The sequence below is a fragment of the Gambusia affinis genome, linkage group LG21 (genome assembly GCF_019740435.1).
Source record: "Gambusia affinis linkage group LG21, SWU_Gaff_1.0, whole genome shotgun sequence".
In the NCBI taxonomy this organism is placed as follows: Eukaryota; Metazoa; Chordata; class Actinopteri; order Cyprinodontiformes; family Poeciliidae; genus Gambusia; species Gambusia affinis.
The window spans coordinates 18,818,380-18,832,071 of record NC_057888.1 but is presented as its reverse complement, the minus strand read 5'-3'; the positions used below and the strand labels follow the sequence as shown (position 1 = coordinate 18,832,071).

The window sequence follows — 13,692 nt, the reverse complement described above, 5'->3', positions numbered from 1 at the left end:
TGGTGATATAAAATGACACTATATTCCTGAAAAATACATAAGAGTTAAGATTCCTAAAACACTGTATCCTTTTCCTGTCACTTGACAGTTATTAACACTCTGTTTTTCTTTTGTGAAATGAAATGAAATTCCTAAGGGTATAAAATGTTTAGCAAAGAACTGTAGAGTGGGAAAAGTAAACACGCATACCTTGACACTCACAGAGACAGACAGCGCTTCATCTCCCCTCTCGCTGCCATTTATCATCATTTTACTGCAAGGGCACTGGTCGCACAAAGTTATTATAGGTACAGTAGAGGTGAAACAGTGAAGTCACATACTCCAGAGAATCCAAGGACTTCAAACTTGTTGAGTAATGGCCGTGAAACGCCATATATCATCTACACACTGCTCGTCTTTCCATCCATATGTCTGTCTATTCTTCACTCCGTTCGACGTTCCCAAGACATCGTGGCACTTTTGGACCATTTCTCAGTTTTCAACACTAGCAGAGGTTGGTCTTACATAACACTTTGTAGAAGAAAGTAATCAACTTGTCATTCCAAGAGAATTTTTTTAAATTATTATTACCTTAAACTCCAGTCCTCAAGGGCCGCTGTCCTGCAGTTTTTAGATGTGCCACAGGTACAAAACGCTGGAATGAAATGGATTTATTACCTCCTCCTTGTGTAGATCAGTTCTCCAGAGCCATAATGACCTAATTATTCTATTCAGGTGTGGTGCAGCAGAGGCACATCTAAAAGTTGCAGGACTGCAGCACTTGAGGACTGGAGTTTGAGACCCCTGCCTTAAACCAAGATTGGCGCAAACAGCCCTTTCTCCCCTCACTCTGAAGCTATTACAGTTTTTAATATTTCATTCTCCCTCCTGTCTGTTATTTCTAACACACCATGAGTCAAGCAATCCAACAAAGTGCTTAGTTATGTATTTTCCTGCTCATCAAGAGCATCAAATATTCAGAGAAAGAGTCTCCAGCACTCTTGGCCCATCACTTACATTCCAGATAACCATCAAACTGCACCCGGCGGCGCTTTAGAAATGTATGCATATTGCAGGTGCTGTCACATGGGGTTGATGCAAGGGAAGACTGCCCCCAAAGGCTGGCTCTTGCAAAAAATAAAAAATAAAATAAAATAAAATAAAAGCGAGAGAGGAAATGATGACACAACTTGGAAATCCAATGTAACGAGAAACGACACGTAAAATACACCCTCCCGTTTCCTAACTGTGAAAGTGTGCATCAGCAGCGGAGCAGGGCACTAGGAATCAAAGGAAAAAGCGAGATGAAAGGCTTTACTATATGAAATAATACCAAGCAGACAATTAGTTTGTTCTGCTTAATCTGAGCTAAAATAACAATATATATATATATTATTTTAGCTATTATTTTAGCTCACTTAGATATAGAAAGTTCACCATAGAAAAAAAAACAACAAAAAAAAAAAACGATGAACACATGGTGGGAACACTGGCAACATGGATCGCAGTGAGAAAATACACAGAGCAAGCAAAGTTTAACCAGATTACAGAGTCATCCCTTTCAAATCCACAAGGCTAAGTTCCCGTCCACCTTTGAAGTTTCCCTCCTGGGCGCGGGTAATGAATTCACACATATTAGAGACCGGCGTAAGAGCGCTACCTACGCAGTGCTGACAGAGGAGAAAGTTCCTACTACGCCCCCGACACATTCTTGCATGTATATTAATACCTTATAACCTATGCTCATATGTGCAATTCAATTTCGTTCAGCCCTGGGAAATAAAATGTTTAAAAAAAATACTTCTTTTTTTTTTCTTCTTTTTTTTCAAGACGCACAAAAGATCATTGCTGACTGAAAAGAAGGAAGAAGCCAAGGTTATCAAGCGAGAGCAGAAAAAGTGATGACATTAAAAGCAATTAAAGTGAATCTCTGTAGACAGGAGGAACGAGACGTTGTAATCATTTTACGACCTTGCTGGGCTTAATAGCCACTGATTGCTTAAGGGTTATGAACACTGAGCAGACACATGAAATAATGCTGATTATGTTTCACCAAACCATTCTACATAGCCTCATGAGGAAACCTCATTCATAAAGGTATGTCAGACAGGCATTTGCTTACAAATGTTAAATTATTTTACGTTCTCTCTCATAAACAAACATACATGTCAAAATTCAATACGAGCTATTTAATCTTTTTGATTCCATGGAAAGCTATACATTCCAATGTCAAACAGTGAAGTACATAGACTTTTATTAACCCTGCAATGAGCAGAAAATGCGTTTTCTAGATTATGATCGATCAATCAATCAATCAAACTTTATTTGTATAACACATTTCAGCAGCATTTCAAAGTGTTTTACACCAAATCAAACACAATGCAACATAGAATCAACAATCAAAACAGAACACCAAGTCAGGTTCCGTCAATAAATTTGCAATTGATTACGTTTCAAATACAACTCTAAACAAGTGGGTTTTTAGTTGAGATTTAAAGGAAGTCAGTGTTTCAGCTGTTTTACAGTTTTCTGGAAGTTTGTTCCAGATTTGTGGTACATAGAAGCTGAATGTCACTTCTCCTCGTTTTCTGGTTCTGCTCTGCATCCCCAGAACCAGAAGACCTGAGAGGTCTGCAAGGTTGATATAACAGCAGCAGATCTTTAATGTATTGTGGTGCTAAACCATTCAGTGATTTATAAACTCTGTATAATTCATTGGCTGAGGATTATCTCAAGGTAACAAATACGATTTTTGACTAATGTATCCCATTCCATCCATGTAAGAAGTTATTGAAACTTGGTAAATTAAAAACATGTATTTAAACATAGCTGAATTATGATTTATTGTGGCATTTAATTTTCAAAATTATGTCCTACTCACAGCCAATGAGATCTGTTATTGAACTTATAATGAACATTAATTATCCACACTGAAATATTTTCATAAAAGTATATTTTGCCATATGTCCTCATGGTGCATAATTGCAGTAAAATTGAATTTAATCTCATGTTTAAAATTAAGCAATCATTTATATTCTAAAATAATTATTGCTTAAAATAGAAGTTCAAGTATTGAAGATCTTTCAAATGATGTATAAAATTGTCATTTCAGATCCATAGTAAAGAGGAGAGGATGGATATGGCAAGAATTTTTTTTTTTTTTTTTTTTGTGGGCTCTACTGTCCCTATCATCATACCAAAAATTTGCTATGGTGATAAGAATTTAGATTTGTCATCTCAATAATTTTCAATTGATCAATAAAAACAATCTTTAATATTTTCTGATATTTTATTTTACCATGTTCTGTTTGTTTAAATATCAGTAAATTCAAAGAAATTATTAAACGCGGTTAGTGAAATGAATCACTTTTCTTTTAGTAAGTGGTTCCCAGAAGGAAGCCTGCTTCAAATGGTAATGTCTTTCAAGAACGATATTTGTGGCACTATGAATGTTTTGCCATGCAGTCACAGGCAAACGGTTACCAAACAAATAATTGTTTTATTTTCTCCCCTCAAGGGGGTCTTTTTGTGGGCTCTAGTGTCCCTTATATGACAGTAGGCTGACAGGAAATGGGGAAGTAGAGGGGGGAAGACATGCGGCAAATGACGCCGGGTCCTGGAATCGAACCCGTGACGGCCGCGTTGAGGACTCAGGGCGACGCTGTCCCCTACGCCACCACAGCACGCCCCAAACAAACTGTTTTTGAATCATAATTTTCAGTCTTATCACGATAGTACAAAATATCACAATAAAATTTCATGTCGCCCACCTCTAGTGTACAGACACCAAGTCAGCGACATGAAATTTTATTGTGATATTTTGTACTATCGTGATAAGACTGAAAATTATGATTCAAAAACTGTTTGTGTGGGGCGTGCTCTTTAAAGCTGCAACAAATTATTTGTTTTCTCATTATATAACTTTAGACAGTTTTTGAAGAAATGGACTGTTTTGCAATATTAGAAATAATATTAAAGGGAACTGATTGCAAAAAAAAATTTCATTTTTCTGTAGATGTTCAAGCTAAAAAAATAAATAGATAAAAGATTAAACAACCCTCATCCACGTCTTTTTGAGTCGTCTGGAGCTGAAAAATATCCAACAAGTAGTTTGAAAATAAACTGACTGAAGCAGTTGAGGAAATCCTGTAGCTTCAGTTTTGTTTCTACATTCAACTTTAGCTTCAAAGCGTCAAGTCAAGCCTCATCACTTTTTTTCCCCGAAGGTAGGAAAAACCGGAGACCCCGGAGAAAACCTATGCATTGAGTTTAAAGAGTGTATCCAACAGTAAGTGAGCGAGAGACAAAGGTAAATTTTAAAGACTCCATCTAACCTAATCACTTTTTTCCATGAAGGTAGGACAAACTGGAGCACCCAGAGAAAACCTATGTGTTGAATTTAAAGAGTGTCTCGTAGAAAGAAACACAATGTTTAGTACAGGTAGGGATGTAAGTTATTAATTATTGAGTTAATCTAAAGTTGATTATGGTTATGGCCAAACTGCAAGAATAAATAAAAGTCTAAGCGGATGTTATTAGTTAATCCAAGAGGCGTATACAAACTGTCCATCCAGCCATCCATCTTCTTCCGCTTTAGATCGCATAAGTTAATAAGTTCATTATTCTTTGCCTCTCCAAAAGTAAGTGAACGAGAGACAAAGGTAAATTTAAAAGACACTGATTAACCTAATCACTTTTTTCCATGAAGGTAGGACAAACCGGAGCACCCGGAGAAAACCTGTGTTGAGTTTAAAGAGTGTCTCCAACAGTTTGTGAGCAAGAGACAAAAGTAAATTTAAAAGACTCCAATTAACTTGATCACTTCTTCTGGCTACTGTTTTTGCTGTTTTGTCTCTTAGTGTTTCCAGGGGGTCCTGCCTGCTGATGTACAACCTGATCTTTTAGGTTTGGCTGTGCTAGGGGGCGAAGGCTTCAGCAATTTTATCTTCCCTGGGTTCGCCAGGTAGTGTTGTACATCTACATCCGACTTGCCTTCGCCCAGGCGTAACGATTTGTAATTTGAAAATGATTCTGTTTTAGATGGCTGGATGGTCGACGCATCAATTTTTGGTAAAAAGTTTGAAGTATTTTCTTTTACCTCTGCCGTTTTAGTGTGGGACGGTTCCACCAAATCTTTGGGTGCTGTCTCCTGCATGGTTCTTGTCTGTGTTTCTCTACGACAGCTTGCAGTTGTGTGTGATCTTTGTTCTAGTATTTTTATGATATCCTGAGCCTCTTTTGTGAGATCTGAGAATGTGGATCGTTTCTTGGATTGGTCTTCCAGGAGTTTATTCAATTGCCGATCTTTCCTTGTCAGACAATCCTGTAAAGCCCTGCTTTTTTGCTTTTCCTTGGCCAACGTGTCGAAATCAAGTCTAGCTTCAAAAGCGATCCTTGTTTTTTCGATCGCTTCCTCCATCGGCGTTTTTGCCATTTTCTTGACAAGGTCTTTGTTTTCCTTCTGTGCCTCACTCAAAGTCCTTTCCAGAGCTTTGATTTTGGCCTCAAGCAGTCTGGACCTCTCTCTTTCTTTCTTTATTTCAATGTTCTTCACTCCAATATCATTAACCTTTCTGGACAACTCAGCTTTCAGTCTCTCCACCTCACTTGCATGTTGTTCTCGCTTCACGATGGTTTCTGAGACTTGACATACTTGTCTCTGTTCTTCTAATTTTTCTTCTTGCTGTTTTGTTTTTCTTTCAAGGTTTTTGACGGAGTTTTGAAGTTCTTTCACCTTATGCTGGTAACTCTGTACCTCAGACGATAACTTATTTCTGTGCGACGTCCAGTTCTCAATTTCCTGTTTTAATTTCGGGATCGTCTGATACTCCAAATCTTTGCTCTTCTTTAGGGACACATTTAACTCTTTAGTAAGAGAAATAATCTTTTCATTTTGAAGCCCAATTTGTTCTTGAGCTTTTGCCAATTCCTCCTCCAGTTTGTTCTGCTTAATGAGTGATGCAGATCTGCCTTTCAGTCTTTCTAACCAATCCAAAAGTAAGACGACTAATTCGTCTCTGGTCATTCGTCTAATTTGGTGCTTGGTTAACGAATCAATTTCAAATCCTGACATCGTATTGATCTTTCAAAAAATCCACGAAAAAATGCAATGATAAATCCAAGGAGGTCAAACCAACGTCCGTGCTGCTTGAGATCTGCAAGTTTGATTCAGATGCAGGATATTCAAGGCATCTGTCTCTTATGACATCATAACACTTTGACATCATCAGATTCCATCAGCGGAATAATCTAATGTATGCAATGTTGCTAGGCAACAGCAAAGCCAGCTCACTTTCCAGCCTCCTGGGAGGCTTTATGTATATATATATATATATATATATATATATATATATATATATATATATATATATATATATATATATATTATTAATATTTTTTTGTTTTTTCACAAAAACTTTATTGTAGAAACAGCCAAATCTTACAAGCACATAAACGTCTGAAGCCCAGTTCACACTACACGATTTTAGAACTATTGGCCGATTCTCACAGCGTGAGAGACCACACTCTAGCTGATTAAAAATCCATCCCTTAAAATTCTGCGCTACCACACTTGAATTTAGCGTAAAGAAACATGGACGGCGTTGAAGCGGTAACTTTAGTTTGTGGACTTATTTTAACCCAAAAAAGACGTAACCAAAAATTAAAGCTTTGGATTAAGAACTGGAGACATCTCGAACAAGGACTGTATTTTCAACAGAAGTGGCAGTTCCCCCACTGCCTTGGGGCTTTAGATAGAAAGCACATGAACATTTTACTCCCAGCTCATAGTGGAAAAACCTTCAGAAATTACAAGGGAGGGTTTTCTGTGCTGTTGATGCCAATTCCTGGTTTCTATACGTTGGTGTGGGAGCACAGGGGAGAGCATCTGATCAAATCAAATCAAATCAAATAAATTTTATTTGTATAGCACATTTCAGCAGCAAGGCATTTCAAAGTGATTTACATCAAATAAAACACAAAAACACAATGCAACATAGAATCAACAATCAAAACAGAACACCAAGTCAGATTCCGTCAATAAATTTGTAATTGATTCCGTTTCAAATAAAACTCTAAACAAGTGGGTTTTTAGTTGAGATTTAAAGGAAGTCAGTGTTTCAGCTGTTTTACAGTTTTCTGGAAGTTTGTTCCAGATTTGTGATGCATAGAAGCTGAATGCTGCTTCTCCTCGTTTGGTTCTGGTTCTGGGGATGCAGAGCAGAACCAGAACCAGAAGACCTGAGAGGTCTGGAAGGTTGATACAACAGCAGCAGACCTTTAATGTATTGTGGTGCTAAACCATTCAGTGATTTATAAGCTCTGTATAATTCATTGGCTGAGGATTATCTCAAGGTAACAAATACTATTTTTGACTAATGTATCCCATTCCATCCATGTAAGAAGTTATTGAAACACAAAACACAAAAACACAATGCAACATAGAATCAACAATCAAAACAGAACACCAAGTCAGATTCTATCAATAGGGAAAAAGGTTATCTCTTGAAGAGCAGTCTTTATAAAAGTTCAGAGATGTGCTATTGTAATTTCGCTCACCTGTGTTGAGAGTTCAAAAAAAAAGACAGCAAAAATAACCTACAACAGTGCCACAGAGTAATTTGTACATAATATTGTATATGGGTCAGCACTGCTTTTATTCCATATGTCCCACCATTAGGTCGATTCCTTGGTAAAAGTGAAATAAAGTGCAATAAATCAATGAGGTCCTGTTCCTACATAGGGAGGGAATCCCATGTCAACTCCTTTGAGGAAGCTAACATTAGCATGCAGTGCTAGCAGTTAGCCTGCTAATTCAGGAAGCCGTGACAGGCAGACTATATTCAGTTTCAAACATGTTTCTGTGATAAACAGAATGCAGGTCTTTTTGTTCAGTGCCCACATCCTTTATTTCTCCAGGTTGTGTGCCAGAGAATCACACCTTTGAATTGATGGATGGTTGCAGCGGTGATGTGTTTGAGCTAACTGCGTTATGGAGGCCTGCTGTGGCCTGGTGACTAGAGATGAAGTGAAGGTTCTGACAACAAGGATAATGAATGGGACTGGTATCATCAGATTTTTCCCTACACACCTTACACATCAACATGGAAAATAAAGGCCAGTTAGTCAGTAACACGGTGTGAATTGGTACGCCTCTCTACAAACCACAAAGGGGTTGGAGAAGAGCAAAATATTCTAGAAAGATCTTTAAAAAGGATTTGTCCTTCGATTGGTTAGGCAAAATAAATAAAAAAAAACTCCGAAAGCATAACTCAAAACGCCACACTCAGAGACCTGGAACCACAGGAAGAAAAGACCAGCAAAAGACAAAGAAAAAAAACCCAAAGAACTTCAAACATTTTTCGGTGTCCCTTGTGGGACAAAGCGGACAGAATAAACAGCAGACAGAGGATGGGGCAGACTCAAAGGGAAGAGAGTATCCTTGAAAAGCCTGTATATCCTCTGCAATCAAGGTGTGTTGGAAATCAGGTGTTTAATACCTGCGGCAAAACTAGGTCCAATTATTGAGACATAAAGGTTTTCCCTCACTCTTTTTATCAGTGTCATCTATCTCCGTTGTGACCCTGCAAAAAAAGATGGATAGGTGGATTGATTGTCTGTCTCAGAGTCTAGTGAGCAACAGACCTACAGCAAATGGATCTACTTGACTCTCAGAGCTCATATCTCCACAATAGAGCCTTTGTCATATGTAACACTGGACAAATGTTGACCGGCATCCTTTTTTGTTTTGACAGACGGCAATATTTCGGTTTAGCTCAGTCAAAATGGCGAGGTGCATATCTTTGTAGTAGTAAAAAAATATGTATTAATGAGGGTTTTAATGTTTTCTTCACAATGACATACTTCCCAAGGACCGTTTCACACAGCTTGCTGTCAACCTGTCAACCCGGTTTCACAAAGTAGCTGTTGGCAAATTAGGGTTTTCATATCTGCCCTCTGGCTTTCATGCTGTCGCCTGGGACGGCCCTGGGTGCACCGCCTCATCGCCCCGAGCCACGGACCAACAACAGAGGCTGTTTATGTGCCTAAAACTACTTAATATGCACAAGGAAGCACTTTGCATTTGAACTAAACAGAGTTCAGAATTAACACTTCAATGTGCATAGCTGCTGAAAGCAAACCCCTACCTTGAATGCATCTATTAGTAACTTCTGAGGCTTTGTTGTCCTGGGCTGCACATTCAGCTAACCTTCAGTGATAAACTTCAACAAAGCCAAACAGTGAGAGCTAAGCACTCATCTTGACGGCTTTATGTGGTAAATAAAATGGGCCGATGTCTTCCAATGGAAAGCAGAACTCAAAACCGCAAGCACAAGGAACGGACTGCATCCGACAAGTTTTGTAGTTATTTTTGGAGGTCTATTTGAAATTATTTACATTTTATGTTATCATATGGCATAAAAACTAGGATTAGACTGAAAGAATATAAATAATGATCATGTTAGTATCATCTTTAATTTGCTGAAAACACACAGCAGGATTTAGGGATTCTTCAATTAAGTCTTGAAGAAAAAGTCAAGAATGGGTCACTGGCTTTTTTCTTTTTTATTCTTTTTACCTAAATAAAAGTTTCAGAAGAGTTCTTGAAGAATCAATTCCTTGGGTTTCTGTATCTCATGGGATTATCACCAAAGAAAACAAAAATTGTACACAGTCAATGTGTGTGGCATCTTTTTCTCTGACATACAAGCTGGGCCCATAAACATTTCATAAAGTGCTGCAAAAGATGCTGGTGGACAGCAGCATTTGTTTTTCTACTGAAAACATACAAAAGCTGAGGAGAATACACAATGGCTGAAGGACTCTAAGATAGTATCTACTATGGTTAATCCAGATTTCATTACATTTTTCTTTTATTAACATTACACAATGTGCTTTAGCATATTAGCCACTACAACTGTACATCAGATGTGGACATTTAGGGCATTTTGAGTCCTTTTAACTGGTCAATCGTTGATATGCAGAGTGAATGGCTGCCATTTAAAATACATTAGCTTTCTAAATAATGTATCCAACCTGTGATATGCACAAACTGACATTAAAATCATGACTTTTGTTTGGCATAATGCAGCTCTATTGCAACTACACCAACACATGGCAACAAGCTAAAACTGGCAGAGATCCACGGGTCAAGTGGAAGAATCTGTTGAATAGAAAAAGTTTGTTTGTTCACTCCAACAATCTGGCTATTATAGAAAAGTGAGGTGAAGAAAATCATTTTTGAAAGAAACCCAGAGAGTTGTCATATTTGTCCAATGGCACAAGCCATGAAGAAGACTCAGCGGTCAATTAACCCCTGTCAAATTGGTTCTACTCACATGTCAACAAAGTTCATCACTTTGGACACATCATCCCCATTGTGAAACAGAGCATCATACTATGGAGATGCTTCTCCTTAGCATGGACAGGAAAGTTTTGAAGAATTGATGGGGAAACAGATTGAGCTAATTATAAGATCCTGGTAACAGCTACAATTTTTGGTTTAGGTCAAAGCGTATTCATGTGCTAAATTGGTCTAGTTAAAGTTGAGGAAAAATTTTTTTTGCAATCTAATTGAAACAGCTATTTTTAAAAGACGACCAAGTATGACAGCCGAGAAATGTGCAAAGTTGTTTGAGCAATATGGCGTCAAAGAAGCATCCAATACGTCATTGTCTAAGAAAGGTTGAATATGAGTGGATGCTACACTTTTTCCATGGGCATTTGCAAAACATTCAGAACCCCCCCTTCAATCCACTTTTTACCTGGGCACTACTTTTGTGTTGGACTGTCACACAGATGCCAATGGACAATGGATTCCTACATATCTTCAGGAAAAATAGCCAGTCAAATTGTAGGCTCGTCAGATGTCGAACTAGAAAAATGAATAAATACACTATCAATCTGATATACATATGGCATAAATTAGATTTATGAAGTCACACAGTAACTTGAATTGGTCAGCCAAAAAAGCTGCTCTCTTCTCCCCCCCACCTACAAACAACACTGAGTAGTAAACAGTCCCAGTGATCTGTAAGCCAGGAAACCTGGTCAGCCAGCCCGGCAACAGTCCAACCCATGACCCAGTCGGCAAGCCACAAGAGAGCCAAGTGGAGCTAAATGCCCCGCTGCTGGCACTTAACTTAACAGAGACGGCGCAAACACCCACAACACATGCACACGCACAACAAGCCGGTGGGGACAGCACCGTCATTATCTGCCATCTGCAGACCTGAGTGGCCGCAGCCTGGAGGTGAGAGGAAATGAATAGGAGGAAGGTGAAGCGCGGCGAGAGGATGCCACCCCTTATGTGTGCATTCATAGGGAGGCAAACATGCGATGTGAGAAGCGGCACGCTCCCCCAAACACACCAAATCACGGCGGAGGACAACAAAGAATTGGCTCGGTTTCTGAAAAGGGAACACACAGCTCGTTCTTTGTGAGAGAGAAGTGTGCAACCACAGGAAAACAAGAACAGCCAATCACAAAAAAAAAAAACAAAAAAAAAAGGAAACTGAACAACACTACTGGTGTATTTGTGGGTTTGAAAGTGTTTTAAATGCATTGCATTTAATAATGACTGCATCATTTAAAAAGGATGTGGTAGGATTTTCATGATCTTATTTGATGGGCATTTCTCGTACCATTTGTCATTTATCATGAGAAATTTGTTATCTTAAGAAATTTGATTTACCGTTGTCACAATAATTTCCAATTAACAATGTTTATAAACCCCCAAACTGTCAGTATTGTTAGGATTTTACTACTTTCTCCACCATTTGTTCCAGAGTATAAATAAATGTCAATATATCAGAAAATATAATTAAATGCAGTTACTGTATGCAGAAGATCAGGCTTCTTTATGCGACTGGTTTTACAAATAAGTATGTTTTTCAAGAGCAGAATACGCCAACACACAGACTTGCAGTTACCTGAAAAAGTAGTTCTTATCACTTTTATTGTTATCGCAATGATACCACAAAGTATCGCAATAAAACTTTAAGTTCATTTCACCCATCCCTCTTTGATTCTGTTGTCATGAGTTACAGTTAGCAAAGATGATCTCATTTAGGACATTTCTCTGTTGTCTCCTTGACAACAAGAGTTCATTGCACCAGATTAATTTGATATTTTAGATCAAACTACAGTAGTGCTTGCAAAATATACAAAAGGACAACCTGGAGAGTATCCCAGTCAGCGCAGGATAACAAGGACACAAACTGCCGAGACTTTCAATGACTTCCTGCTGCTTCTTGCTCCGAACGCCGTTTCTGAAAGTCGCCTTCCTCAAATTACACAAAAGTGGTGTTAAATGTTTGTGCTATGTTCATGCAGCAAAATATTTTGGTTGTCCCGCTGTGATTTTAGAAATATTAATAAATATATCCAGAGGTCACCAAAGGTCAACCAGTCCACCTTTAAAATAATCCAACAGATCTAGTGTCAATCAACTGTGCTATGTTTCTGCATCTAAAATATATGTAGAACCATTGATTGACTCCAAATGTGCTTGACTTTGTAAATGTGGACTGACCTCTGGGAGCATTTCTTACAAACCAGCACAAAATCTGACAAATTTGAAGGAAGTGGAGGGGAGGGAACTTCACTCAGGTAGTTAGTGCTTATTTTAAATTACATTACAATAAACACTCACCATGTTTGACAATTAAAAATAACAAAACATGAACATTATGAATGACATTTTCATATCTGCAGTGGTTAATATGTTGGATTAATTATTCAGGAGAAGAAATAACTTTTCATTCGTAATTTTTATAGCAGTTAGATCATGTTATGCATAGTTTAATATTTTAGGGCTGCTATTAATTCATTTAACCTTTATTTAGTCTGATAAGCTATTCAAAAGGAGGTCCTATTTATGATAACGACCTGACAATAACAGTGATGTGACACATCAGGAGTATCATCATACTCTATCTCACAACAACGCATGCCTAATGGCAATGCTGAAAACCTTTTTTTTTTATAACTATTCTACTGAAACCAACAACAACCAAAATGGAAACAAACTCCTTTTCACTGCCCAACTATCTAATAAAAAAATACTAAATTCCAACTCCTGACAAAAAAAAGCATATCAAGTAAATAAAAGTAATGCAGAAATTCAGTTTAATATTGATTTATTTGTTTCTTTCTTCCCAAGCCCCTCTGTTATGACTTGCAGGCAGTTTCTGAGTGGAGTCCAACACTCGGCTCAGCTGCTTTGTTCCTTCCAGCAGAAGGTCGGCATCTTTTCAAGACAGCTTGTGCCCTCTAGTGCACGGTTCACTCCAAAAACCTTGAAAGTAGCAACACTCTTCCCCTCACTCTGCAGCTTAGTTCTCCAAAGCAAAGAGGAATGACATTATCTGTCCTAATTTAAAAAAAAAAAATAAAAAATAAAACTCCACATTACAACTTTCATATATCACACTTAAACATTTTTGATTTTATGAGAAACAGGAAATGAAAACACCTCATCTTTGTTTAAAATTGTACATTTGCGACAAGACAGCAAGGAAAATAGTGCCAGGATGGTCAGTAATAAATGCATTTGTATGCTCAATTTTGGAAATGACTACAGAGCACGCCCTACCCTGTGCATAGTACGAGATTACGCGACGGGGTGGGGGTGTTTGTCTAGGGAGAGCTGCTGAACTCCCGTAACCTCAATTATTCAGCATTAGGTCCTGCTATTGATTTCCTGTTGGATCG

At 38.0% G+C, this 13,692-nt stretch overlaps 1 protein-coding gene across 2 annotated transcripts in view; it reads right to left on the bottom strand.

Annotated features, from left to right (window-relative positions):
- Positions 1-13,692, bottom strand: part of LOC122824643 (partitioning defective 3 homolog) — a 370,755-nt gene that overhangs the window by 268,386 nt on the left and 88,677 nt on the right. Inside the window, exon 1 of one of the 2 annotated variants that reach the window (XM_044105506.1) lies at positions 5,078-6,181. The exons of the other annotated variant lie outside the window; for it this stretch is intronic. Coding sequence (XP_043961441.1) covers positions 5,078-6,052 — 975 coding nt within the window. The 5' untranslated portion in view covers positions 6,053-6,181. Of the gene's footprint in view, positions 1-5,077; positions 6,182-13,692 lie in introns of those variants that run through there. 2 annotated transcript variants of the gene reach the window in all.